Source organism: Mucor velutinosus (genome assembly GCF_035048745.1).
Source record: "Mucor velutinosus strain NIH1002 chromosome Unknown tig00001544, whole genome shotgun sequence".
NCBI lineage: Eukaryota > Fungi > Mucoromycota > Mucoromycetes > Mucorales > Mucoraceae > Mucor > Mucor velutinosus.
The window spans coordinates 2,349,112-2,373,778 of NW_027041908.1; the positions used below are offsets into that span (position 1 = coordinate 2,349,112).

The 24,667-nt window shown below is 40.8% G+C and overlaps 12 protein-coding genes across 12 annotated transcripts; 6 read left to right on the forward strand and 6 right to left on the reverse strand.

The window, feature by feature from the left end:
• Positions 1-503: 503 nt before the first annotated feature.
• MMS2 (E2 ubiquitin-conjugating protein mms2) lies at positions 504-1,508 on the reverse strand (the record flags this gene model as incomplete). The annotated part of the gene is made up of 4 exons (XM_064825335.1): positions 504-674; positions 747-1,007; positions 1,166-1,253; positions 1,321-1,508. 4 exons carry the CDS (start codon positions 1,506-1,508, stop codon positions 504-506), a joined length of 708 nt encoding a protein of 235 aa, XP_064680712.1.
• A 719-nt stretch (positions 1,509-2,227) lies between these two features.
• On the forward strand, positions 2,228-3,862 carry NMA1_1 (Nicotinamide/nicotinic acid mononucleotide adenylyltransferase 1; the record flags this gene model as incomplete). Its single annotated transcript, XM_064825336.1, has 2 exons — positions 2,228-2,308; positions 2,378-3,862. 2 exons carry the CDS (start codon positions 2,228-2,230, stop codon positions 3,860-3,862), a joined length of 1,566 nt encoding a protein of 521 aa, XP_064680713.1.
• A 140-nt stretch (positions 3,863-4,002) lies between these two features.
• On the forward strand, positions 4,003-5,187 carry ATC70_006056 (uncharacterized protein; the record flags this gene model as incomplete). The annotated part of the gene is made up of 1 exon (XM_064825337.1): positions 4,003-5,187. One exon carries the CDS (start codon positions 4,003-4,005, stop codon positions 5,185-5,187), a length of 1,185 nt encoding a protein of 394 aa, XP_064680714.1.
• A 199-nt stretch (positions 5,188-5,386) lies between these two features.
• On the reverse strand, positions 5,387-6,331 carry ATC70_006057 (uncharacterized protein; the record flags this gene model as incomplete). Its single annotated transcript, XM_064825338.1, has 3 exons — positions 5,387-5,875; positions 5,936-6,052; positions 6,113-6,331. 3 exons carry the CDS (start codon positions 6,329-6,331, stop codon positions 5,387-5,389), a joined length of 825 nt encoding a protein of 274 aa, XP_064680715.1.
• Positions 6,332-7,383: 1,052 nt separating this feature from the next.
• ATC70_006058 (uncharacterized protein) lies at positions 7,384-8,519 on the forward strand (the record flags this gene model as incomplete). The annotated part of the gene is made up of 2 exons (XM_064825339.1): positions 7,384-7,663; positions 7,726-8,519. 2 exons carry the CDS (start codon positions 7,384-7,386, stop codon positions 8,517-8,519), a joined length of 1,074 nt encoding a protein of 357 aa, XP_064680716.1.
• A 1,314-nt stretch (positions 8,520-9,833) lies between these two features.
• HGT1 (high affinity glucose transporter) lies at positions 9,834-11,498 on the reverse strand (the record flags this gene model as incomplete). The annotated part of the gene is made up of 6 exons (XM_064825340.1): positions 9,834-9,898; positions 9,966-10,104; positions 10,160-10,227; positions 10,292-10,538; positions 10,599-10,946; positions 11,007-11,498. 6 exons carry the CDS (start codon positions 11,496-11,498, stop codon positions 9,834-9,836), a joined length of 1,359 nt encoding a protein of 452 aa, XP_064680717.1.
• A 145-nt stretch (positions 11,499-11,643) lies between these two features.
• On the reverse strand, positions 11,644-13,202 carry PSF1 (DNA replication protein psf1; the record flags this gene model as incomplete). The annotated part of the gene is made up of 8 exons (XM_064825341.1): positions 11,644-11,799; positions 11,851-12,041; positions 12,098-12,185; positions 12,235-12,299; positions 12,358-12,552; positions 12,611-12,662; positions 12,719-12,954; positions 13,010-13,202. 8 exons carry the CDS (start codon positions 13,200-13,202, stop codon positions 11,644-11,646), a joined length of 1,176 nt encoding a protein of 391 aa, XP_064680718.1.
• A 289-nt stretch (positions 13,203-13,491) lies between these two features.
• On the reverse strand, positions 13,492-14,149 carry ATC70_006061 (NADH dehydrogenase [ubiquinone] 1 alpha subcomplex subunit 11; the record flags this gene model as incomplete). The annotated part of the gene is made up of 2 exons (XM_064825342.1): positions 13,492-13,881; positions 14,147-14,149. 2 exons carry the CDS (start codon positions 14,147-14,149, stop codon positions 13,492-13,494), a joined length of 393 nt encoding a protein of 130 aa, XP_064680719.1.
• Positions 14,150-15,481: 1,332 nt separating this feature from the next.
• prp10 (U2 snRNP component prp10) lies at positions 15,482-16,441 on the forward strand (the record flags this gene model as incomplete). The annotated part of the gene is made up of 1 exon (XM_064825343.1): positions 15,482-16,441. One exon carries the CDS (start codon positions 15,482-15,484, stop codon positions 16,439-16,441), a length of 960 nt encoding a protein of 319 aa, XP_064680720.1.
• A 1,560-nt stretch (positions 16,442-18,001) lies between these two features.
• NdufS2 (ndufs2, NADH ubiquinone oxidoreductase 49 kd subunit) lies at positions 18,002-18,865 on the forward strand (the record flags this gene model as incomplete). Its single annotated transcript, XM_064825344.1, has 6 exons — positions 18,002-18,052; positions 18,112-18,177; positions 18,233-18,294; positions 18,352-18,366; positions 18,433-18,707; positions 18,768-18,865. The coding sequence occupies 6 exons, from the start codon at positions 18,002-18,004 to the stop codon at positions 18,863-18,865; spliced, it is 567 nt and encodes a 188-aa protein (XP_064680721.1).
• Positions 18,866-19,007: 142 nt separating this feature from the next.
• ATC70_006064 (uncharacterized protein) lies at positions 19,008-20,084 on the forward strand (the record flags this gene model as incomplete). Its single annotated transcript, XM_064825345.1, has 1 exon — positions 19,008-20,084. The coding sequence occupies one exon, from the start codon at positions 19,008-19,010 to the stop codon at positions 20,082-20,084; it is 1,077 nt and encodes a 358-aa protein (XP_064680722.1).
• Positions 20,085-20,272: 188 nt separating this feature from the next.
• Positions 20,273-22,493, reverse strand: ATC70_006065 (uncharacterized protein; the record flags this gene model as incomplete). The annotated part of the gene is made up of 4 exons (XM_064825346.1): positions 20,273-20,391; positions 20,450-20,546; positions 20,605-20,982; positions 21,033-22,493. 4 exons carry the CDS (start codon positions 22,491-22,493, stop codon positions 20,273-20,275), a joined length of 2,055 nt encoding a protein of 684 aa, XP_064680723.1.
• Positions 22,494-24,667: the final 2,174 nt, after the last annotated feature.

The window sequence follows — 24,667 nt, forward strand, 5'->3', positions numbered from 1 at the left end:
AGATCCACTACACTTGTGCAATGGAAGCATAGGAAAAATGGAAGATCTGGAAGGATTTTTCGCTTTCAAGTGTCGCAAGAAAGAGTGATGTTGTCCCGATTGCTGCAAAATTGGGATGGCAAGCTACTGTTGTTGTTGTTGTTGCCATCCATACACAGAGCTAATCTCATCGTTGCGCAGATCAATGCCGCTTCTATTCATACTCAAATTAGTCGCGTGGATTAGAAAAAGCTCAATGCCCAATTTCAAATGAAAAAAAAAAAAAAAAAAAAAAAAAAATGAAGATTATTTATTTAACAAGATGTAATAGTGATTTGTACATGTAACGATGCTTCTTTCTGCAAGTGTGATGGCTTCAAGCGAATAATAATAATAGTAGTAGGTTGCTGAAAAGAATGGATTGTTAATAGGGGAGGGTTGCGAGAGTAGCTAGGTGAGATTTTTTTATACGTTATTTTTTTGTGAGATTTCAAGGGAAGAGAAGAGATTTTCTTTTGTACATTTTAGGGTTTTCTGAATTCAGTAAGGACGGGATATATAGCTTGGAAGGCTTGATAGATTTCTTCGCGAACTTTGGCACCAGTTAACACGATTTTGCCAGATACAAAGATCAATAATACAATTTTGGGCTTCACCATACGATAGATAAGGCCAGGGAACAATTCAGGCTCATACTATGTATAGAAAAAAACGCGACATGAGTATCAAACACGTAAATCCAAAAAAAAAGAACAATCAAAACTTACAGAGCTGAAATGACCGTGAGAGTAAGCCAAACCCTCAAGACGAATTGGAAATTTGACATCGCAAGAGCCAACAATGTTTTGAATCTTAAAGTCAGTGAACTTGGCTTGGAATCCCAACTTTTGAATGATTCGAGCGTACTTGCGAGCAGCCAGCTTTGAATCATCCTCTGATTTAGCGCCAGTGACCACCATTTTACCAGAAGCAAAGATCAATGCAGTTGTCTTTGGATCACGGATACGCATGATGACAGCTGCGAAACGCTACAAAGAAGATGAAGTTTTAATTTCATTGATCTTTCTTGATTCCTGATCCCACAATGAAAGAGAATTTTGAGAGAGAACGATCAGCATGACATGGTTATGCCAGCCTCATATTGATTCAACCCTCCCAAAGCACCTCCATCATTCAAAAATGTTACCTTTGGATTGTACTCTGCATTGCGAGCATGAAGAGCAATTGTTTTGAGATCCAAACGACAATCCAAATTCACAGTGGCAACAATGTTTCTGTAGAATCACACATACACTGATTAAATGAAATGCCACAATAAGGGAACAGATCAATTAAACTTACTGCAAGGTAGGGGTGATACCAGCTACAGAATAGGGATTAGCGTCTCTGCTAGGAGTGGGAGCATCCAGAGGAGCAGGTGTAGATGGCAAAGCAAATGGTGTAGACGAGTTGTGCAGAGGAGTAGGGATGCTAGGCGTCTGCATAGCAGGTGTGGTCATGGAGGGTGTTGCGATATTGAAACCAGACATTCTTTCTTATTCTTCAATTACTATATATTTTGTCTTGAGGGATGGTTTTTGCGGTCGAAAAAATATATAATAATATAAGAAAAAGTGTCGAAAAGCGGATAAAGAAGTGAAAGAATAAAAATTTTCGTTTGGTTTTGCGATTAGAGACCCTATTTATAGCTTTTTTTTGATTCGTGTCTAGTGGATGTGACCATGATATGTATACAGCCAAGACACCAATCATAAATGAGAATGGTAATTGATAGTAACATGGGTTAATTGAGCAATCAGCCGTCGAGAGCAGCAGCATTTCGCAGCAATGTTGCTCGCAGCAGCAGCATTAGAAATCATCAAATAACCGTAGATACTCTGAATAAAGCCGTTTATTAATGAACATCCCTTTAAGGACGTTTACACACTTCATCCATGATTGGGTTTTGTTATCAATCGATTTAGAAGGTTGTACAGAGATTTATGCATACACTGTTCACCAAGGGCGTCAAAGAAGGTGAAAAATGAGTTGGCAACAAAAAGATCCCCTTGGCTTTTATAGCCTTAAAATTGCTGAAATCATGCGATGTTTTAGCCAGAGATCCAAGATTGTATTCCATCTTAGATGTCAAGACGAGATAACCGGAGTGACTCTTTCCATGTACATGTTTGAGATGTTCCTTATATAAACTCGCATTGAAAAAGAAAGAAACCATCATCTTTATCTCATTAGACTACTACTACGAGCCATGTCACACGGAGGATTCAAAGTAACAGAGCTCACTGCTGATAAGCTCGATAGAGTGCATCGTAATCCTACGTTTGGAAAGGTACAGATATACTCTAAACTTATACAAACATTTGGAAAGAGGACTAACCTACAGTATTCACAACAACAGATTACAGAGGATGATGTCAAGTATTTCAAGAGCATCCTGCCTCCCACATCCGTGCTAGAAAAGAACACTTGTCCTGAAGACCTCTACCTGAAATACACTACAGATTGGTATAACGTCTTTCGTGCCAATCCTGCCGTCATTTTGCTACCTGAAACCACCCTACAAGTAGCTCAAATTCTCAAACACTGCAATGAACGACGTTTAGCCGTTGTACCACAGTCTGGTAATACAAGTGCGGCTGGTGGCTCTGTTCCTGTGTTTGATGAAATCATTGTGAGCACACACAAGTTGAACAAGATTCGCAGCTTTGATCCGTTGCGTGGTGATCTCGTGTGCGAGGCTGGATGTGTCTTGCAAGACCTGGATAACTACCTGGTGGAAAGAGGATATCAGATTCCTCTGGATTTGCCTGCTCGTCATATGTGTCGCATTGGAGGCAACATTGCTACCAATGCAGGCGGTATCCGTCAAATGCGATTTGGCAATTTGCATGGCAGCGTCATGGGCTTGGAAGTCGTTTTACCTGATGGCACCATTTTGGACAATCTGAGCACATTGAAAAAGGACAATACCGGCTATCATCTCAAGAACTTGTTCATTGGCTCTGAAGGTACGTTGGGTCTGGTGACAGGCATCTCTATCACCACTGCTCGTATCCGACACGGTGTCAATGTGTTTCTACTGGGATTTGAGAAGTTTGAAGACGTTGTTCAAACCTACGCATTGGCCAAAAAGGAATTGCCCGAAACATTGTCTGCATTTGAGGTATTCGACAACGATTCTGTCAATGTCGTCCGCCAGCAAAACTATCAAGAACCTGCTGGCACGCCGTTCCCTATCCAAGATAACCACCATGTCTACGTTGTGATTGAAACTGCTGGAAAAGAAGCTCGATTCGAGGATCAGAAGGCGGACGATTTTTTGGCTTTGTTGTATGAACAAAAGCTGATCAAAGACGGTGCTGTCGCTCGAACTGCAGCTGATAGAGCTAGATTCTGGTCATGGCGAACCAAGTTGCCTAGGGCTATTGTTCAGACCGGTCCATCCTCCATTCACTTTGACATCTCCCTACCCCTGCCACTATTGTATACACTGGTAGAAGAAACCCGTGCCTGGGCTACAGCCGAGGGATTGATTCCCAACGATATCCTGGCAATCTACGGCTATGGCCACGTGGGAGACGGTAATCTTCATTTGACAATCCCAGCGATGCGTGATGACCAAAAGCTGACTGAGAGGATTGATCGCTTTGTATATGAATGGACAGCAAGATACCAAGGAAGCATGAGTGGCGAACATGGTGTTGGTTTGATGAAGGCACCTTATCTCGCATTCTCCAAATCAGCGACCATGATCGACTCTATGCGTAAAATCAAGGATTTGTTTGATCCCAATCAGATCATGAACCCCTATAAACTATTTCCAAGCAAAGAGCAAGAGGAAGAAGGGGAAGTCATCCGTAGAAAGTTCATGGTTGGTTGCTAAATAGATGACAATAAAAGAGTAACATGACGTTGTGTATCCTTCTTTTCCTGCGTATTTGTGTATTGCTAAAAGCTATAAGAACTCTAATTCCCCCTTTTTTTTGTGGGTTTCCTCTTTCTCTCTCTTGATTCAAGCACAAAATGGCAAACAATATTCAATCCATCTTTATCAAGCAAACAGAAACAAGACACGATCCAAAGGCATACACTGCTTATCGCATCGACATCCAAGCAGCAGTTCGTCAATGGCACATTTGGAAGCGATATTCTGATTTTACTAAGCTCCACGAGCAGCTCACTCACACATTTCCTGACGTCTCTCTACCAGCTCATCTGCCGCACAAGCGCATATTTCCGCCCACCTTCCACTCTTCTGATAGAGTCGAGGACCGTCGCCAAGGACTGGAAGATTACCTCAGAACACTGTTAAGCTGTCGTGATGATCGGTGGCGTAAAACGGACATTTGGAACGATTTTCTTGCATTACCCGAGCAGAACAACACAACAGCAACCTCACCCTCTTCCTCGCCCGCCAGGGCCAAAGAGCCCATTGTTACATTTGGATCTTGGCTGGATGAATACGGTGATTTGCTCACACTTTCCAGGGAAATTAGATCTCTGATCAACAGCCGAAATGCACACACGAGTCAGCAAGAGGTTTCGGATGCAATGCAATGTGAAGTAAAAGCTAAAAAGGGGCTGATGACGCTTAACGCACGTCTTTCCATCTTGGAGGCCAGTCTCCATGACAACCAAGATCAATTTGTCGCTGATGGTGAGGCAAGGAGAAGAGAAGACAAACTAAATAGTCTCAAGGTGGAGAAGGATGTGCTGATACAGCTGGTCAACGCTACACGACAAGATTTGACGAAATCAGCAAAGAAGAAGCCTGTAACAACTGCTGCATCGGCCGCTGCTATTAGACGAGACAACAACAACACTAACAATTACGGTGATATTGGGTTTGATCAGCAGCAAAATGTAAGGAGAGCTGCTACGACAGGCCACAACACTAAGGCAGGCGGTGGAAGAGCATTTGGGTCTGCCTTGTTGAAACAACAGCAACAACAAAAACTGCAAGAGACAGAGTTTACCAAAGGTTTGGATAATCAAGAGCTGTTAAACTACCAGACACAAGTGATGAAGGATCAAGATCTCCATATTGAGCAATTTAGTCAATTGCTTGGACGTCAAAAGGAGCTGGGAGTAGCCATCAACCATGAGCTAGAGAACCAAATCGACGTCCTGGAGAGCCTTGATATACAGGTCGATAACACCCAAACAAAACTGGCCTTTGGCAACAAGAAACTATCAAAGATCAAATAAATACCCCCATCATCATTTGATGATGCGTTTCAAGTATCAGCTTTCATGATGCAAATACATACAGGCACATTTCGCTTGGCACGAGAGGCATCGCAATGTATAAGTTTTAATGAGGAGGCGTTATGAATATATATAAATGAGTGATATTTAAGATAAAATGACAGTATTATAAGGAGATGCTCAAACAAGTCTAGGGAATCTAGAATTCCTTTTTCTTCTCATCATAGCTAAGACCTCCAGGCCCAATGGACACCAATAGTAATAATCCACCCATGATGCTTAGGCATTGGAAAAAGTCGTAACGTAAGAAATCTCGCTTGTAATTTGAATGGCTAGTAGACCACCAGTTATTGACCAACATATTGATGATACAGAGCAATGAAACCAAAAATGTAGCCGACCATTTTGCTCTGAAGCCTACCACTACCATTCCACAAGCTGCCAATCCAACAAACGAAACTGCCATTCGCAAGTAGTTCCATTCTCCATTCAAGATGAACCCCAGGAAGAGCAATACCAACAGTATGCGACCAGCAAGTTGGAAGTACTTGTCTCTCTCACTTACTGTTAATTGTGGAAGCGATGCAAACATACTGCTGTGCTTGTTTCTCGATTTCTTTCGCAGCAATGATTCAGACATACATAATAAGAGACCACCCGTTACGGATAAGTTGCGCAAAAAGAACATCTATGTATACGTACAGGTGAATACAGGGTCGAGATAGGCTGATCGCATAGTATTACTCACCAGATCAAACACCAAACCATAGGCAATGGCCTGACTAATAATGACTGAAGCCAGCACAGCTACTGACGGTCCAACTTGGCGCTTCAAGATGATACAAGAAGCAAATAAAAGCATAGACTATCATTCCATTTGTATTAGAGTGATTCATCCCGTCATCAAACTGCTGCAATACGTTACCACTGCGTTGAACCCCAAGAATATCGATGCTGTATAACCTGGAAAATGACGAACTTTCTCCAGATAGCGAACCTGATCTGGCCATTGATGCATGATACGGATAGAGTCCTCGTAAAATGTAGCTACAACGAGAAACCTACTCACTGCAGGCAAATGTGGTTTGATAGGTGAGCCTAGCAATCCCAGTAAATGCTCAGCTCTCTCGCTGGTTGATCTCATGGTTGTACTGATTCCCATTTTTTTTTTTATGTATTGGTGTTTGAAAAAAGATAAAGAACGAGAGGAAAAAAAAATAGAGTATGTATGATGATGAATTCAGTTTTTATATAGCAATCTAATGTTTTTTATTATTATTATTAATATTTATCATTATTTCTTTATGGACTGTGCCATGAATTTCTGTATTCAATACAGTCAGTGGTCATCCAATGTGCATGTAACTGAATCATGGCGGCATTTGGAAAGCATTCCAGCAGCAGATATTTGATTATTTGACAACAACATACCGAAGCGAGCCTTCAATAAATGCGCAAAACATGTACATGCTAAAGCAATCTTTATGTACGTACTAGCATGGTTGAAAGTCTCTTTACGCTGTCATCATTGTTGCATTCAACATATAAAAGTTAATCAATGGAATTTCAATCGAATTATTCGCCGGAAATTTCATTTTGATCTGGATATTGGGTAAACAATGAGGGAAGGAAGCCTTTTCAGGGTCCAAATCATGGATAAAGTCCAGTATGCCTTTTTTTTTTTTTTTTTTTTTTTTTTTTTTTTTTTTTTTTTTTACTTGTAAGGGATGTATGCTGCTTATCAATTCTTGAAACTGGTGATTTAGAGATGACCACCACAAACATGCTGTATACTTGACACTTTACATATGATGAATGATTGGATCACATCCATATACGTTGATTTAAGCTAAGCTTTTGCTGATCTGTTAAACATCCACCTTGACATTGATGTTGATGCAGATGAGAAAGATGGAATCAGCAATCTACGAAGGCTGTTTTTTTTTTTTGCATGTAATACAAAACCAAATGTGAGTAATCTTTGCACATTGATTCCATATTGGGTGTCTTAATTCACCAGCAGCCTTGAAGGTGTTAGATGCTGGATCAATTCAATCAGATTTCTCTACATTTTGTTTAATGATGAGTCACAATAAGCCAATGAAAACAGCTAACCACACCAACAACCCGTATTTAAGAAAAAAAACCCTTCAAATCAAACATCCTTCTTCTTTTCTTTATATTAAATTAAAGGCAATGGCTCCCACAAAAAAAGTCGGTATTCTCGGTGCCACTGGTACCGTTGGACAACGTTTTATTCTCTTGTTAGCTGAGCATCCCATCTTTACCATTCATGCTCTTGGTGCTTCATCTCGCTCTGCTGGTAAGGCTTACAAGGATGCTGTCCGTTGGAAGCAATCTCGTCCTATTCCCGAGAACGTTGCTCAAATCACTGTCAAGTCTTGTGATGCCGAACTTTTCAAGGATTGTGATGTTGTCTTTTCTGGTCTTGATGCTGACGTTGCTGGTGACATTGGTAAGTTTTTGAGTCCATGTGATCAAGGACATGTTGAGATTGACAGGTTATGCGATATATAGAAATGGCCATGTTGAAGCAAAACATTGCCGTCTTTTCCAATGCAAAGAACTATCGTCGTGATCCCAGTGTACCTTTGATTGTGCCTACCGTCAACTCTGATCATTTCGATTTGATTGCTCACCAACGCAAACTTAACAACCTCAGCAAGGGTTTTTTGATCACCAATGCCAACTGTTCAACCACTGGTTTGGTTGTGCCTTTGAAGGCTTTGCAAGATGCTTTTGGACCCATGAGCCATATCCTCGTCAACACCCAACAAGCCATCAGTGGTGCTGGTTATCCAGGTGTTCCCAGTTTAGATATTTTGGATAATGTCGTGCCTCATATTGGTGGCGAAGAAGAAAAGATGGAATGGGAAGTTGGAAAGATTTTGGGTGATTTGGCTTCTGACAAGGAATCTTTGATTCATTTGCCCGAAACCACTGTCTCTGCTACTTGTACTCGTGTACCTGTGTTGGATGGCCATCTTGAATCTGTCTCTGTCAAGTTTGCCAATGGTGCTCCTTCTGTTGAGCAAGTGTATGAGGTCCTTGAAAAGTATACCTCTGATGCTGAAAAGATGGGTTGTCACTCTGCTCCTCAAAAGCCTATTGTTGTTACCTATGATGCTGATAGACCTCAACCTCGTCTTGACCGTGAAAACTTGAAGGGCCAAGCTGTCACTGTTGGTCGTGTTCGTAAATGCCCTGTTTTGGATATCAAGTTTGTTCTCTTGGTTCATAACACTGTTCTCGGTGCTGCTGGTTCTTCCGTGCTCAATGCTGAAATTGCTGTTGCCAAGGGTTTGATTTAAACGATATTCACATTGTATATTTTCTCTAGAAATTGAATTACATCTAAAATTAAAGCATCATCACTTGTACATTATCAATTCCATGAGTTGGGGTTTTGCTACCATATTGTGGTCGGATTCTTTCGGATCAATAAAATTCATACAATAGATCCACTGGATAACGAATACCCCTCTGAACAATAGGTCACTGGCCCCAATCAGTGGCAACGATTGCAGCCAGGCTAAGCTCTGGTACTTTTTCAATTCGCAATTTCCTCTTTGTTTAGCTCTACGAGTTTAGGACATCTCCCTGATGAACATGGCATTGATTTTGCCAGCTAAAATCGTTAAAACTTTGATCTTTTGTTTTTACTTGAAATGGCAATTTTATGGTCAAAAATAAAAACGGTTAAACTATTTTGCCAATTCAACCTGGAGCTCGTCTCCCCTACAAAAAAATAATATTTTGCCAATTTCGACTATGAAAGTCGTGATGAACATCCATACTTCCTTAAGCTTTCTTGGAGTGCTTTTCGAGGCGTATCCATTGGTACTAATTAAAAAGGGTGGTGTGAGTTACATTACTGAGCAAATATTGAAAATATGAAATGATGTTTTTGGCCAAAATGTCGAGAAAGTATATCTAAAAGTCTCACAACGTTTTAAGGGGTGCCTTGGATCAAAAGGAACATTTTGATTCAATATATGTCATAGTAAAAGTCTTCATTTTGGATGTTAAAAACACGATCGTTTAATTTTCGATGAAAAGCATGAGGTACCCCTCATGGTTTTTTTGTCACTTTTTGACGACCCAAAAAAAAAGTCGAGTAAAGGTGCCAGGAAGTAAGTGCGGTCTAAAATAGCTTCTAACGTGAGACATTACAGCTCAAATGTATCCAAATTTCACTGTGATTTGGATATTTGTGCGTAGTAAGACGCGATGCAAGTAAGATGTCTGTCCTGATATGAATTGCTTCCGTTGATACATACACGGAGCATTGTAAAAAGGTCCAATCTATGGTTACAAGTGAGCTTTGAATGGCACTCATGTGGTAGAGGATAGTATGCATAGGAAATGCAATGATACAAATATGGTGCCCTCAAAAGAGAGCCACTATGAGTGTTGGTTTTACTAAGGCATTGTATAATATAATGTATGGCAAAATGAATAAGGGGGTTATGCGAGAGTATGTGTATACATGGTAGGTACACTTTTAGTACTAAGAGATAGATGTGAATAATATGTAAAAGTCGGTATAGGTATAAAGAAGGTTGATTTTCTGATTTGTCCACAAGTGCGTCGTGATATGTATAAGAGTGGGTAAGATGTTCACCTTATTCGTTGGCTGTAAACATGTAAAAGGGGACTGGGCCGAGGTAATCCTCGATACACTGAATTTCTATGGGCTACCATGTTAAAACCCAAGTATCGCACTATCAATCAGCCAAAAGTCTCGGTATACTTACTCCAAGTTTGAACGATACTATCAAAGTGTGGCATAAACTCTCTCTCAGGGACATACAGGTTAAATTCCAGGTCTGCAAACACGGCAAACTCATGGCTTCGAATGTCTTTGGAATTGACGTACAGCTCTGCTGAAATTGCCTACACTGCAGGATGAGTGAATGTTCCAAGACATGATTGAAAGCAGCGCATTTACCTCTAACAAAGTATCGAATTTAAGTCCCTTTGGTTCATTGACTTTGATAGCCAAGAACAGACAGCAAGCTACAGTTGAGAATACAAGCTTAGTAGACGAGCGTATGTTCATTCATGCAAACAAACACTATACCACCTAAAAGTTTACGGTTTTGCTTGGTGACAATCTGCTTTTGTATCAGTTTCTCGAAATAAACAAAAGCGTGGGCAATACTAGATATTTCCAAATCGACTTGCTTTCCGATATTGAGTAAATGGGTCTTGATGGCATTGATTTTTGACAATGTGATTTGAACGTCTGGGTGCGACTGCTGGAATAGCTCATTTGATTTCTGTTTGCTTAGAGGAGGTGATGATCGCGTGATGCTAGCACCAGAACTCTAAATACACCATCCTGTGTTTATATCAATTCACACTATTGTTTACAGAGAAACAAATACCTGAGGCAACATATTTGTTTGCTGTAATAGGCGTAAATCATCGTTGATATAGTACGGATCGTAGACCAGTTTTTGCAGCTGAGGCAAGACCTCACTTTGAGCGCTGTCTTCGGCAGTCTCCTCGTCGTCCTCGTCGTCCTCGTCTTCGCCCTCGCTGGCATGCAGTAGAAAATGGCCATAGGAGATGCCTTTTCTGTGCTTTGCGTTCATGCTGGATAAATGCTGGTGAAAGTAACTGGGATAGTGCCGATGATAGTAATGCAAATCTGCCTTTCGTCGTGGCTGTCTGATGATCCCTTTGTAGTAGCGGAATACAGACATAAAACTCATGGATGCTGTTGTTTCAGACTATATACAATCAGCATTTAGTGCCAGATTCAGGAAAAGGAACTATAGACATACTCTTACATTGCTTGTTGCTTGATGGTCTGATCGTCTTTTAATTTTCTCGGATGCAATGGGGCGCTCGCTATCTTCTCTCGTTAGTTTGTGCTGCACAATTTCTGATGAAGATGTATTGCTATCACTGCTGGACAGACGGCGATGATAAAAGTTGTCAGATGTGGAAGCTCGTCGGCACCTTCTTCTCTCAATGGGCGTAAAGTTTCTGCTGGTATTGACAGTGAGAGTAATGGGAGTGTTCTCCTCCATGGTCGAGTTGGAGTCTGACGACTCTAATGGATACATTTTGACGGGTGTTGGAGCCACTGATAGAGTGCCGTATCGAGTCAAGTTGGGGTTCTTTGGTGCGGTATCATGATCAGAGTAATTCAGGGTCGTAGGTGATGCTAATTTAGGCACTTCATGCTCGCTTCCCAGAGTAATATTGGTGAGAAACGAAAGTGCAGCTTGTCGAGAATTGTTCCGTTTTGATGTTGGTCGTTTCTTAGTTGTTCCCATACGCGTTTATACTAGACAATAAAGCAGAGAAAGAGAATGAAAGGAAGGTGCTTTTTGGGTTTTTTTATGACGTTACAAATTAAAATACCATTATGGAACACAGGCAAGTAGTACAGCCACTGTTTATTTGTAACAATGTACATTTTCACTCTATTGACGCTCTGTCCGCAAATCCAATGCGCTTGTTCTCATTGTCATACACTGAAACGTACTGCTGGAGGAAGCCGTAGCCCAGAATAGCATCGACAAAGGGTGGGCTCTCTTGCAAATAAGTGTAGCAGTTCTCGGCCGAAAGGGTGAGCTATGTATTGAATTAGCACATTTGCATGAATACACACTTGACTTGACTTACAAGGCCGCCTTTGATCACATAATTCTCTGGCGTAATGCTATAGTCCTTGCCATTCATGGTAATGGTGATGTTGGGCAGATTCTCTGCCTGACAAGGAACAATATACTGACCTGAAAAGTCTCTGCGAAGGCCCTTGACACCTTTGAAGACAAGGCTGATGATATCTCGAGGTAGAAATACTAGTGTAGATCCTGCAGTACGGGCAAGATGAGCTTATTTGCGCTGCTCAGATAAATTCGATACTTACCAGTATCTACCATGCCAACCACTTTTCTGTCATATGTCGTGGTGTCATTTCCAACAGTAATGGCATCAATATCGACAGCCCAGTAATCCTAGCGCCTTGGTTAATAAAGACCCAAACATCACAGTAAAGATACTCACTTTAAAGTCGCTTTGGTTTGTTGTTGGTACATAGCTCACATTGCCTACAATGTGTGATTCCTTGACTATTCAGACTAACATGAGCATACATCTAATCAACCCAGCAGCAACAGCAAGACTTACCACCACCAAACACAATCTCACCATTCACTCGCTTCTGTTCTATTAAATTATAATCCAGTGGTTGAAAGTATACCGAAAACACATTGTTGTCAATGATGCCTTCTTCAAACATGGTGGTAACAAAGGTAGGAATCACTTTCTTTTCAGGATTATTGTATATACTCAAAGAATCAGGTCCAAGCGCAAAAATGCCGTCTATGTCAGGCTATATTAGATGATAGTCCATCGTAAGCACACCTTGCAAAAGTTGTACCTGCTCCGTCCATGGTCAAATCACCATCATTGTAATCAGACACTGCAAAATTCTGGGATCATAGATGTCAGCTTATTAGTGTAACGTTCTGCAGGAAATTCCACTCACAACTTGAGGCACAGACACGCCGTTGATGGTTACTGTGTCTTTTGCATAGTATCCTCTTGAGAATCCTTCGCCGTATCGAATGCTGAATATCAAGTTATCTGTAGTAAATGTCGAGGAATTTGAAGGCGCTAAAGAATGTTTGGGATAGCCGCAATAACGACCACATCCCTGGATAGGCACCCACGTACTGGATGAACCTGTGTCGAGGAGCAATGTAAACAGCTGTGGAGGTGTACCTGTGCACATGCGACACATTAAATTTAAATAAATACACTTGCTACAAGCACATACCAATATCGATATCAATAAGGTACGCTAAATCGACATTTTCTAATGGCACATCCACAAGAGCACCTAGTTTCTTCCTTCCCCAGCCCGCCGCTTTGATGCCTTTTCGATCTACCGCTGTAAATGGGATCGACACTAATTTCGAGCAATATGCAGCAGTGATTGCGCTTGAAATGAGCAGAATAATTGACTTCATGGTATTAGTAAGACAACCAAGAAGAAAACACAGACATGCTCTGCTTTATATATATGGGATCCTGGAGAATGTTTGATACAGATCTAGGTTCAATAAAATCGATAAAAAAAAAAAGGGTTCAGTTTAAAAATCCACCACAAATAAAAAGCACATTCTATCATTCACATCAAGAGAAACAAGTGTGTGTGTGTGTATATGTGTTTAACTATATTTTTGATTTTTGGATTTCTACACTAAAATTGTTATACCAAGACGTATGCAAATATACAAACTAAAGAAGCCAACCAGTTTACTCCTTTCTGGGCTTCTTGGACTTTCTGACACCACGGAACTTCTTCTCGCGGTTCTTCTTTTCCTTGCGTTGCTTACGGCCACCCTTGGGAGCTTCAGCAAGACCAATGCGGACAAGACGGTGCTTGGGCTCAAACTTCTTCAAGGACTCGACATTGTCGTAGATCAAGGCGAAACCAGTAGTCTTTCCACCACCAAAGTGAGTCTTGAAACCAAAGACAGAGACAACCTCCTTATCGGCCTTGTACATCTTACCAATCTTGGAACGAAGTTCATCCTTGGAGACGTTGGCGAGTCCGGGATGGATAACATCGACGACCATTTGCTTACGTTGGAGCAAACGGTTGGTAAGGAACTTGCGAGTTCTGATAGTGACAGCAGCGTCGGCCTATATACAAAATGTTGGTTTTTTTCTGTGTTGTAGATAGAGTATCAATAGCCCTCTTCCCATTCCATCTCTGTTATATATGTATGTGTATGTGTGTGCTGCCATGATGTGTTGTGCCCTCCTCCCTTCTCATCCAGTGTCCAAAACTCCACAAAATTCGTGCTCATTTCTGCATCCACTATAAATCCATCCATAGCTGATCATTCAAATGCCAATATAACGAGATGGATGGGTCGATTCGTTTGATGGATGTTTAGTTACATACCATTTTGATATAATTCGAAAGAAAGCTTCCCTTAACTGTGTACTTTTAAATCTAATATTCGTTCGAGCCCCCCCCCCCTCCACCACCACCACCATCATTGCCTCTCATGCGCCTGCTGGAGTCTGGGAGAGCAGTTCAATCTCCCTCATTTGATTGCTGTTGGTTTGATCGTCCGGCCCATCCAATAGATATTCCGGTACTTTTCATTGCTGTTGTACATCATGCAGTATTCATTGATCCATGTTGCGATTTCTTTGCCTTGATGGAGAGTCAATAAGCGCAGGCTAAGTATGATATCACCTTGTTAAATCTAGTATTCATGATGAGGTTAATCGCTTTATTCTATATTGAGAGAATTCAATATGGCTGTATTTCAAACCCATCAAAGCCCATCATTGCTATCTTGGTCAGGTACATGGCTCATTCTCCACATATTCAGAGGAATATAGCCATCACGAAATCAGAACAGACTAATAATTGGCAGTTTGACTGAGCTAATCAAATTCCAGGACTATAGACACACGAAAACGTAACATTGACATTGATCTGGGCCGTTTTCAAAAACGAAATATATTGCATGTCTATCATGCCAAAAACAATAATAGCAGCATTCATTGCCCTCTTTCTCGCTACCACCATTAGATAAAGCTTTTTATACTTGGATGTTTAGCTGTATTTTAGTATACAAATACTAGTCGATCAATCTCGCTACGCTCGATGACGGTGATGTCCTACGGGCTCTCGCCCAAGATATTTCAGATTAGAGATATCAAGTAGGCTTTAAACAATCAATTAATAGTAAGAGAAAGGCTATATCAGAGTTAGGAGAGGGAGGTATCTATTCGCTGATGTTGCTTTTGAGATGGCGGCATAAAACTGGCCATCTGTAAATACAGGACTTGTGTAAGATATACAGCGATTTTTGAGATATTGTCGTTGCAAAAGACACTTTCACAGGGGGGAAGTCTCCCAAGAAAAATTATACAGGCTAATAAATTGTCCCTTTACTTCCATGAACCCCATTTAATCAATATTGCAATCATTATTGTCACCATCAGAAAGGCATTTGGGTCAGCCAGCAGCAGCGCCCTCTGCTAAAAATCGATTGAAACTCAGTTTTTTTTCTATTATTCAAGATTGGACAGATTCTGTCTTTTTTCGACTTCTTTAATCTATTTTCTAGATCAAGATGTCATAGATTCCCATCCTGTGTCGTACCTCTTAAGCTACCACATTCGCAATGTTAATGGTTACCCCCACCATCAAATCCCGCTGCTATTTCCCTCTGCTCGTCGTACTAAGGGGTTGAAAAAGCAACGCACGGGAACTGTCGATATGTTATATCGTACAGTTGACTATCTTCCTAAGTCGTTTGATGCGGCACCGATCAATTCTGCAACTGCCATGGCTCTTCCATTACAGGCGGCTTTCTATGTTCCTCCATCCTCCTCACTGGTTGTTCCTCTTAAAGTCAAAGAGATGATGGTTTCTGATGTATTTCAGTACGATGCCCGGCTTAACTTTGTACATTGGAGAGACACTCGTGACCCTTCCCTCCTCAGGTGGAAGAGAGCTCCTTCGACAGTGTTCAGAGGCCTCGCATCTGGCACTCTTAAATTCCAGCCCTACTTCCTCCCAGTGTGTAATCCAGCCCCTGTAGTAGATCCTGGAGTCTCTTTTGCGCCGCTGGTGGATCAATTTTGTCTGCACGATGGCCAATCCCTTAGAAACGCTCAGGCTTCCGCCAAAACATTTCGTCTGTCTGTACTGTCGTCGGTGGAACAGCCCTTGGTCTTGCAAAATGTCTCTGCTGCTAATTGGAAATTCTTTTGGTCCCTGTCTCTTACCTACATTCAACGTAATGTGATATACCGATTCATCGCAGGCTGTATCCATTCTAGAAGCAGATTACACTACATGATGCCTGCATTTTTCGAGTCCCACAATTGTCCTGTCTGCTTGTCCCCCAATGAAACTGCCAGCCACCTGCTCTTTGACTGTCCATCCAAAGAAAAGGTATGGCAAGGCGTCATTTTTGAGTTCCTATGGCCCACCACGTCCATCACTGACATCAAAGAGGCTCTTCTGTCCCTAGACTTTTCAGATATCTGGTACTCCCAAGTCAAAGGCATCCATCCATACAGAATCCTACTCATCACCCTGTCTCAAATATGGCTAGCCCATATGCGCTTTGTTTTTGACGGCACTATCTTTGTCCCTGAGGCGATTCTGGTACATATCCACTCCACTGTCCGACAGACAGTGGATGAAGATCAAATCCATTCCCTCTTGTAATTTAGATAGTTAGATAGTTCCTTTTGTTAGTTTAGTTTAGTTTCCATTTATATTTATATTTTTTTCATTTCTCAATTGCACCCGCCTCTTCACTCTGACCTATTACTCTTAGTGTACGCGGCTCAATCAATAAACACAATTTAAAAAAAAAAAAAAATCTATTTTCTGACCTTCGACTATATAAACTGTGATGATCACCCTACGCTTCCTAATACATTCTTGAAGTACTTTTCAAGGCGCTTCCAGTGGTGCTAATTGTAATAGTTGTTTTGAATGAAATTATTGAGCAATTTAATAAAGTTTGAAATAAGGTTTTTGGCGAAAATATTCAGATTCTGCATATGAAAACCTCGTAAAACTAGTTTCAGAGGTTGCTTTGGATCGAGAGAAACGTTTTGAGTTAATATATACCAGAGTAAAAGTCTTCATTTCCAAGGTGAAAAACGCAATCGTTTGAATTTCGAAGAAAACCATGAGGTACCCCCTCATGCTTTTTGGTCAATTTTTGGCCATATTTTTTTTTGGTCCTCAAAAAGCTGAGCAAAGGTATCAGGAAGTTACTATTATTCAAGTACAATTGTTTGGCGTCATTCCGGTGGCTCATAAACGTCTACATGTCAAGATATGAAGGCTTGAATGCTGTCAAATTTGGTTGTATTTTTTGCTTTATAGCTTTTATGTACACGGCATGAATCACATCTTTGGTGGCTGAAATCTTCTGGAAAGGCAGTTCTGCAGCCTGTGCAATAAATTTCTAATTCAAATAGGAGACATATTGGTTTTGGTAAAACCAATTCATGCTAACTTTGATGCGTTACGTTGTTGGTAAGCTTATTCATAATGGAAATAAAAACCGAATTTGCTGCTTGAATACTCTGGTGTTGCATTCTCGCTTCGCTACGATGAAGCCCTCATATAGATCAATGCTATCAGATGTTGGATTAGATGCGTTATGTTCTTGTATAGAAATATATATTTCGAACATTGTGATATAATAACTCTCAATAGCATATAGGGTTGTATCCATCAAATAATATACCAACGCCAGATGATCATAGGCGCTTCTTTGCTGCTGTGCATGAATGCTCCATAATGAGCTAATTACTGCTTCATTATTCGAAATGTGCAGAATAACTAACAATGAATATACAATGTACATAGCCGAGACAGTCAAGCAACGCTCATCTCGCCAACCATCAGCATGATGGCATCGCATCTATTACAGCCACAACCGCCACTGCTACCACAGCAAGATCAAAGAAAGGGACGGCAGCCAATGGTCAGTCCTGCTGATGAACAAGATCTACCAAGAATCAATGCCATGTTGACTGAAGCGAGCAAGTCATGGAAACAAACACATCATAGAAAGAAACTGATGGTATTTCCCTAGCAAGAAGTTTGGAGAGCACCATCCATGATCTACAGAGAATGTCGCTGCTGTTGAAAAAAAAAAAAAAAAAAAAACACCAACTCAAATAAACAAACCAGTTTTTTTTTTACGTGGTACTCGCGTTTGTGTCCCGTTTCTTTAATTTTTTTCCTTTCATTATATACAACACTATGGAGCTTGATGAATATTACAGCATAGATTCCATATTAGCAGAGCAACAAGTAATATGAAACCGCTTGGATGTTTTTGGCATACACATGGACTCATTCAAACATCATAGAAAATACCATGCATCACATTACACGATTACAGCAAAGAAGCTAACTTGAATGGTGATCATTCAGAGGTGAGTATGGATGGGATGGTTCCTGTAGTATCATATTGAATCGACAATCTGCCAGTTAAAGAGAGGCTCGCGCGTGGAATTACCCTACTGGATAGCGAAACCATTAGCCCAATTTACGTAATGTAGACCATCACATCACTGCCTGCAATGACTGATCATTTTCCATGCGATTAGATTACCTACAGACGAGTTAAATGACAACACGCATACTACCACCCATAAAGCAGTAGACGACTAACATGCCATCCCATATAGCTCCCTTATATCCATTGAATTACCCAAAACATACAGCACCAAAGTCAGAAATGTCCTGGATGCAAGCCCTACCAGTGTAGATTTCAAGTTGTTATGTCCCTATTTCTATCTGTTTGGCAGGAAATTATTAGACTTGGTTGTGGATGACTCATTGACAAGTGTATTGGAAAAGGCTTTCAAGACTCGACTGCGAGATGTTATGGATTTTTCACAATCCATTGGATCTGCAACAGGACAAATCTATCTCCAGAAACTAGATGAAACCGAGAAAGAATGTAAGCTTGTGCTAACTGCCTATTGAGAGACACAGTGGTCTGATTGCTGTCCTATCTTAGTGTATCGAGTAGGTCAGGAAAGTGCGCTACAATTTATACAATGGCGAGATAGATCAGCTCAGCGCATAAAGACGGTAGAGCTGGGAGCACGCTCTTGAGACATTTGAGCTTTGTACCAATAAAAACTGTGAATATTCAAAACGTGACCCTATTTCAATGTCCATTCTTTTCTATATAAAGTTTTGTTTCTTTCCATTCTTTTTCTTTTTCTTTCCACAACGCTTTACATACACATATATCATGGCATCGTCTACCAGTGCTGCCCCTGTTGCTGCTACAGAAGCAGATGCTCTCAACGCAGAAACACCTCGCCTGATTTTACGCACCTATAAAGCAAGTGATCATGATCAAATTGACCATTTATTCTACAGTACTTACTTCACATTGGTGCCCGAAGGTGTCAAGTGCAAGCTCAAGTCTCCGTTATTCTGGGTCCTGTGGATTGCTTTCTATTCCTACTTGCTGGGCATTGTGCCTGTCTTGCTGTCTGGCATGAACTTTCCATCATGGTCATCCACTGCTCTCAAGATCTTCTTTACATTTGCATGGTCCATCGTCTCGTTTGCCGGTATATTTGTCGTGACAGATAGATTTGAGGTGGTTGACAGAGTCGAGCAAGTACGTCAAAACGATTTGAGCGATCCAGAGGTATACTATTTGAATTGGACAAAAGAAGAGGTACAGGTGGATGAGGATGACAATGTGAAGGCTGGAAAGAAGCGTGTCACCTTTGACAAGGATGCCAAACCTGCAACTGAACTCGTACGCACGCAAAAGCCATTGGAAGAGCAAGCACCCTCTCATTTTTGGGTGCTTACATTGGACAACAGACCCTGTGGCATGGTCGGCCTAGCTCATTACAAGGAACAATTGAAGAGCAACAGACCATTGCAGCCTCCTGCTTGGAAACTACTCGCTGCAGCCGCTTTAGCAAGATACCGTTTGCCTGTGCCAGAGTCACTGAAGGATCTGCAGGCCAAGATGCCTACACCTGTGTTTGCTGAACCTCATGAACCCAACAAGGCGACGCTTCAACGTCTCGCTATCAAGACTGACTATCAAGACTGCAACTTGTCGACTTTATTAATTGACAGAGCCATGTCATGGGCAGATGAAAAGGGCATTGAGATAGTGGAGGCAAAGACAAATGAATTGGAGACAAAGGCTGCTCGAATTTTGAGTATGCAACATGGATTCAAGCTGGTCAAGACCGAAAAGAAGGGATGGTTTGGTCAACATGAAAAGACATGGACTTGCAATGTTAAGGAGTGGATGGCTGCTCACGAAGAAGGTGCCAAAACTTACAAGAAAAAGTAAATGGATAAACTAGTATCGCCGAATCTTTAGAATTGTGTACATATGAAAATAATAAAAGGGAAGGTTTTTCCGGTAATGTTGAAAAAAAAAAAAAAAAGAATTTAATATTAAGAATTACATGCGTGGTAGTAGGTAAAAAAAAAAGTAGATATTAGGTGTGCTAAAGAGTAAATGATACATATATACAATCAAGTCTTTTTCTTTTTCTGCACAGAATTCATGGCAGAAGCAAGACTTGTAACAATTTGATGTGCCTTGATCAAGTAGTTGTAATCCGAATGGCTGGGTTGTGTGTGTTTGAGTAAATCTATACAACAAAGCGTGGTTAGATGGAGCTCATTTAAAGGCTAAATGGCAATATTTACCCGCTAGCAGCAATCCATAACGAGCGACACGTTGAATGGGGATAATTAGGTAGTCTTGCATGGAGAATTGGCTGGTTTCTTTCTTGGTCTGTAATCGCTATATGACACACTGTTATTAGTCATCATCCGGAAAATGATCAACGCATATACTGTACCTGTCGGTATTTGACAAATCCCTCCCGGTGCTCTGAATTGTCCAAATGCTTTCGGTTTCCCTTGTAGTCTAAAGCGCAACGCAAGAATACAACGAGATCTTCAGCCATATCCACCAGAATACTGCCTACTTGAAGATTATTGCAGTCAATATTATTGCAAGCCTCCTGGCCGTCAACTGAGAGATGTGCGTGCGGATCATCAGTACCACCAGCAGCAGCTACCTTATTGACAAAGTTTAGCTGAAAATGACGGAGACGGTTGATTAGTTTGGCCGAGAACTGCATCAAATCGAATAGATTGGCAAAAATGTCTGCATCTTCATCTTTAGCAAATGTGTTTTCCTTGTTGAGCGAGTACACCAGAGCATCGTAAAAGATCTATAGAAAGTGTGAATAGCCTTGTTGGCCCCATATAAAAAGAAACTTACGATTTTAGTGTAATACAATTGATTCCAGAAATTGACTTCTGTAGTAAAAAATTCTCGCAGAATGAATCGACGGGTAAGCTGGTATCTTTCGAGCTTGTCAGCGGATAATTCCTTTAGAAAAGCCGAGCTGACAGCAGGTGGTTGATGGATCTGTTCTTCCAATGCATGATGCCATGTCATTAATGCCTTTGCTTCACGTTTCCAGCTGGTCTTGCGATGCAGTTGATATTTTCTCGGCTTGATGACAGCGAATTCCAAAATGGGTTCTCTGGTAACAGGATCAAATACATTGGGAATGTACAGATATTTGAGGCTGTCTTCGCAAAAGGAGGAATACAGCGAGTTGGTGTGCACCACTTCGCCATTGACAGCTGCTTCTGCTGCTCGTGCTTTCGCTTTCTGACATGGCTTGAAGGCTGGCTTCTTGTCGGCGGGATGTGTGTACTTTTTCAAAACAGACATGTGTCGTGTGTGCTGCTCGGTGATGAATATGATGTCATTTTCAATCAATGTTTTGGAGGAGGTGGAGGTACTTGCGCTGCTGAGCGACAGAGAGTCATAGGTTGGGCAACTGGAGCGACGCCTTACACGCATGGCAGCCGAACTGGCAGCTGCTCTGGCATCATCTACATCGGCACTTGAAGTGCTAGGAACAGATGTCAAACCAATGAGTGTAACATCAGAATTGCGATCAAGAGAATCGGATGGACTTTGATGCAACGAGGATTTGATGTTGGTGCTACCAACGCCCTCTGAATCAGAATGATAATCTTCGATACCAAAACTACTGCTACTGATACTGCTGGTTCGACGAAACTCTTCAAAATAGTTGTGATTACTCATGGAATGTCTTTTCTTGTGTTGATGTAATGGCTTGGGATCATGGAGCTCCCAAGGCGGCGGAGAGACAGGTGCTTCAGGAGACCAGTCAACCAGCGTTGGCATAATATGCTCGGGTGCTGTGGGTGTGTAATGGTCTTCTTGGTCTGACATTGTCATAGCAGCCGTTGCTGGAGCGGCAGTATTGGATGATGGATTGTGGTGGGAGTTGTTTCTTTTGTGGAAGGAGGGCAGATGGAGTTTTCTAAATGGGGATGTTATACTATGTACACTTGTTGAATCATCTGTTAAATTTTCAGCACTGCTATTGCTGCTGCTCGTTGCTGTGGAGGTTGGACTAGCCGTTTTTCGCATTAAGAGTGGTGCAAGACTGATGGATGTGGCATGTTGTTGTAGTGAAGGTGCGGATTGTGTGGGAGGAGGAGTAGGCAAGCTGTTTCGCTTGGAGGGCTTTTCTTGACGATCAATGGAAGTGGGTGATTTGACAGTGGGATGGTGGTGGTGATGATGCGAGAAGAGTTGATGCCATCCCTTTTTCTTTTTGTTGAATGATGTGTTTATAGAAAGGTTAGGCCGATGTTGGCCTTTGAGCTCATTCTCGTGTTGCTGCATTGTCTGCATCCTTTATTGTGCGATAGAGAAGAACAAGAAGGAAAGAGTGGAAGAAGAAAAAGGAAAGAGAAAAAAAGATTTAGAAATGTCTTTCACTGTAAATGTCTGCCTTGGTTGCTACCATGGACGGCTAATTGGTTCTGAGATGGCTCCCAAGTAGTGCTACGGTATAAGCGAAAAATTTTATCCAACCACAGATGTCTTTATCGCAAACAAGGCCAATAGGCTAAACACAAATGTCTTGAAATCAGGTAATCCAGTAATATAAATAGTAAAATTTTCATTACAAAGCCTAGACTTGCTAGTAAACAGATCAAATATGTACAACATGAATGGTTGTTTCAGCAAGGCATTCTTTTTTTTTTTGAACTATGGAGTCTTGACAGCAAGCATCACCTTATAATTTGATCTAAATTTCATATGAATATCATGTATTTTGAGTTTGTATTTTATGCATGCTTATCATCCTGGTACTACTTGGCAATACTAGAGCATTTTGAGGCATATTCCGAGAGTATTGCTATCAGTTATTCTCATGTCAATAATAGTGTTGCGTTAGAGGATAGCTGACACGTAATAAGATACCAATCTATCAACTTATACAAGAGATGAAACCATCATCAGAATGAGGTTTCGGTATAATTTTCGATTGGCAAACGACTTCTTCTTCCACTACTATCTATGTCTTCATTATAATAGAAGCAAACACGTCAGGAAGGTGTCTAGTCCAATAGATCTGTATTTCCAATACCAAGCAAGTAGTAATTTGGATGGCACAAGTGGCAATGCACTTTTACAATCATAAGATAGAATGTATCATTGCCAACTTCAAGGCAGCTGTCTGCTCAACATGGATGCCGTGCAACTTGAGAGCTATTCAAATCACTGCTCCATTCCAAAGGTCTAACATTGTGTACTCTTTATGGTGCAAAAGAATTCTGATCCATGACTGGACCTGTTTGGGATGATGAATCTGGCTTACGTATGTTATGAAAGCTTTTTTTTTTTTTTTTTTTTTTTTTTCCAAGTAGATCCAATCCACACAATAACCGAGGAAGCCAAATGACTTGTTGGATGATTACAAAGCTTCATTGATGGATCCCGGATGAGGTAAATTAGACCCTGTTTCTTCTGATTTGAGTACAGAAATCATATGAAAAACGTAGCACATTTCATTATATTCTTAAAAAAAAATGACATTCATGAACTTGGCTTAATTGTTTGTGTAGTATTGATTTAACATGTGCACAAGATTTTTGATCGTATGTTTACTTTTAGCAAGATGTTCAGCTTGATTCCCGTTATTGTTACACATTTAATTCAAGGTTCCTCGCTAAATGTTGATGGTTTAGTCGTCTGCTGAATTTGTCTGGAGTAATCTAGTCCCTCGACGATAGCCGATTATCCAACATAATATATATCTCGAAATTCGAATCAGATTAGGCGAAACAAGCGATATTGGTAGCATATTATGAACGCATATTATTCATACGCCAATTGATATTAATAATTTTTTGCTGGGTTCCTTTTAATGTAAAAATGGTATATACCCATTTTCATCAACTCAACTCTAAAATGTGATACATGATTTAGTACTTGGCAGCTCACTAAAATTTCACCACCATCGCTTTAGTGGGCTACTCTAGCTCTTTTTGTATTTCCAGTGAGGCTAATTGAACACTAGTTATCTTGTGTAGCAAAACTATACAAACAGAAAGTATTATCAGCTGAAAAGTGCATGTCGAATGAATCGCACAAAGTGCAGATGGTGTTTCAACGGGGCTTTTGAAGCTAATATCTTGGGCCAACAATGGTGGCAGTCTTACTCTTGCGATATATCTGTATAGAGATTGATTCACTTTTGGATTTTACATTTCAGGAAAAGTTAAGAGCATTTTTGGACAATTGCCTCAATTCTTTTGCAAAAAAAAAAAACGTAGGATTACTGCGAGAAAAAAAATACCATTCGAAAGATACTGCTATTTAATACAACTTGAAAATAGAGAGCTGCCGACTGCAAATCAATCCTGATGATGGTTTCAAAATATTCGCATTTGCTACAATGAATTCTATCAAGTAGAATAATGAGCAATAGAAAAAAGCAATTAAGATAAGCTATAGCTCTTTTTCATTTCGACGGTTTTATCGTATGGGCTTCCAGAGCATCGATTACCTGCACAATA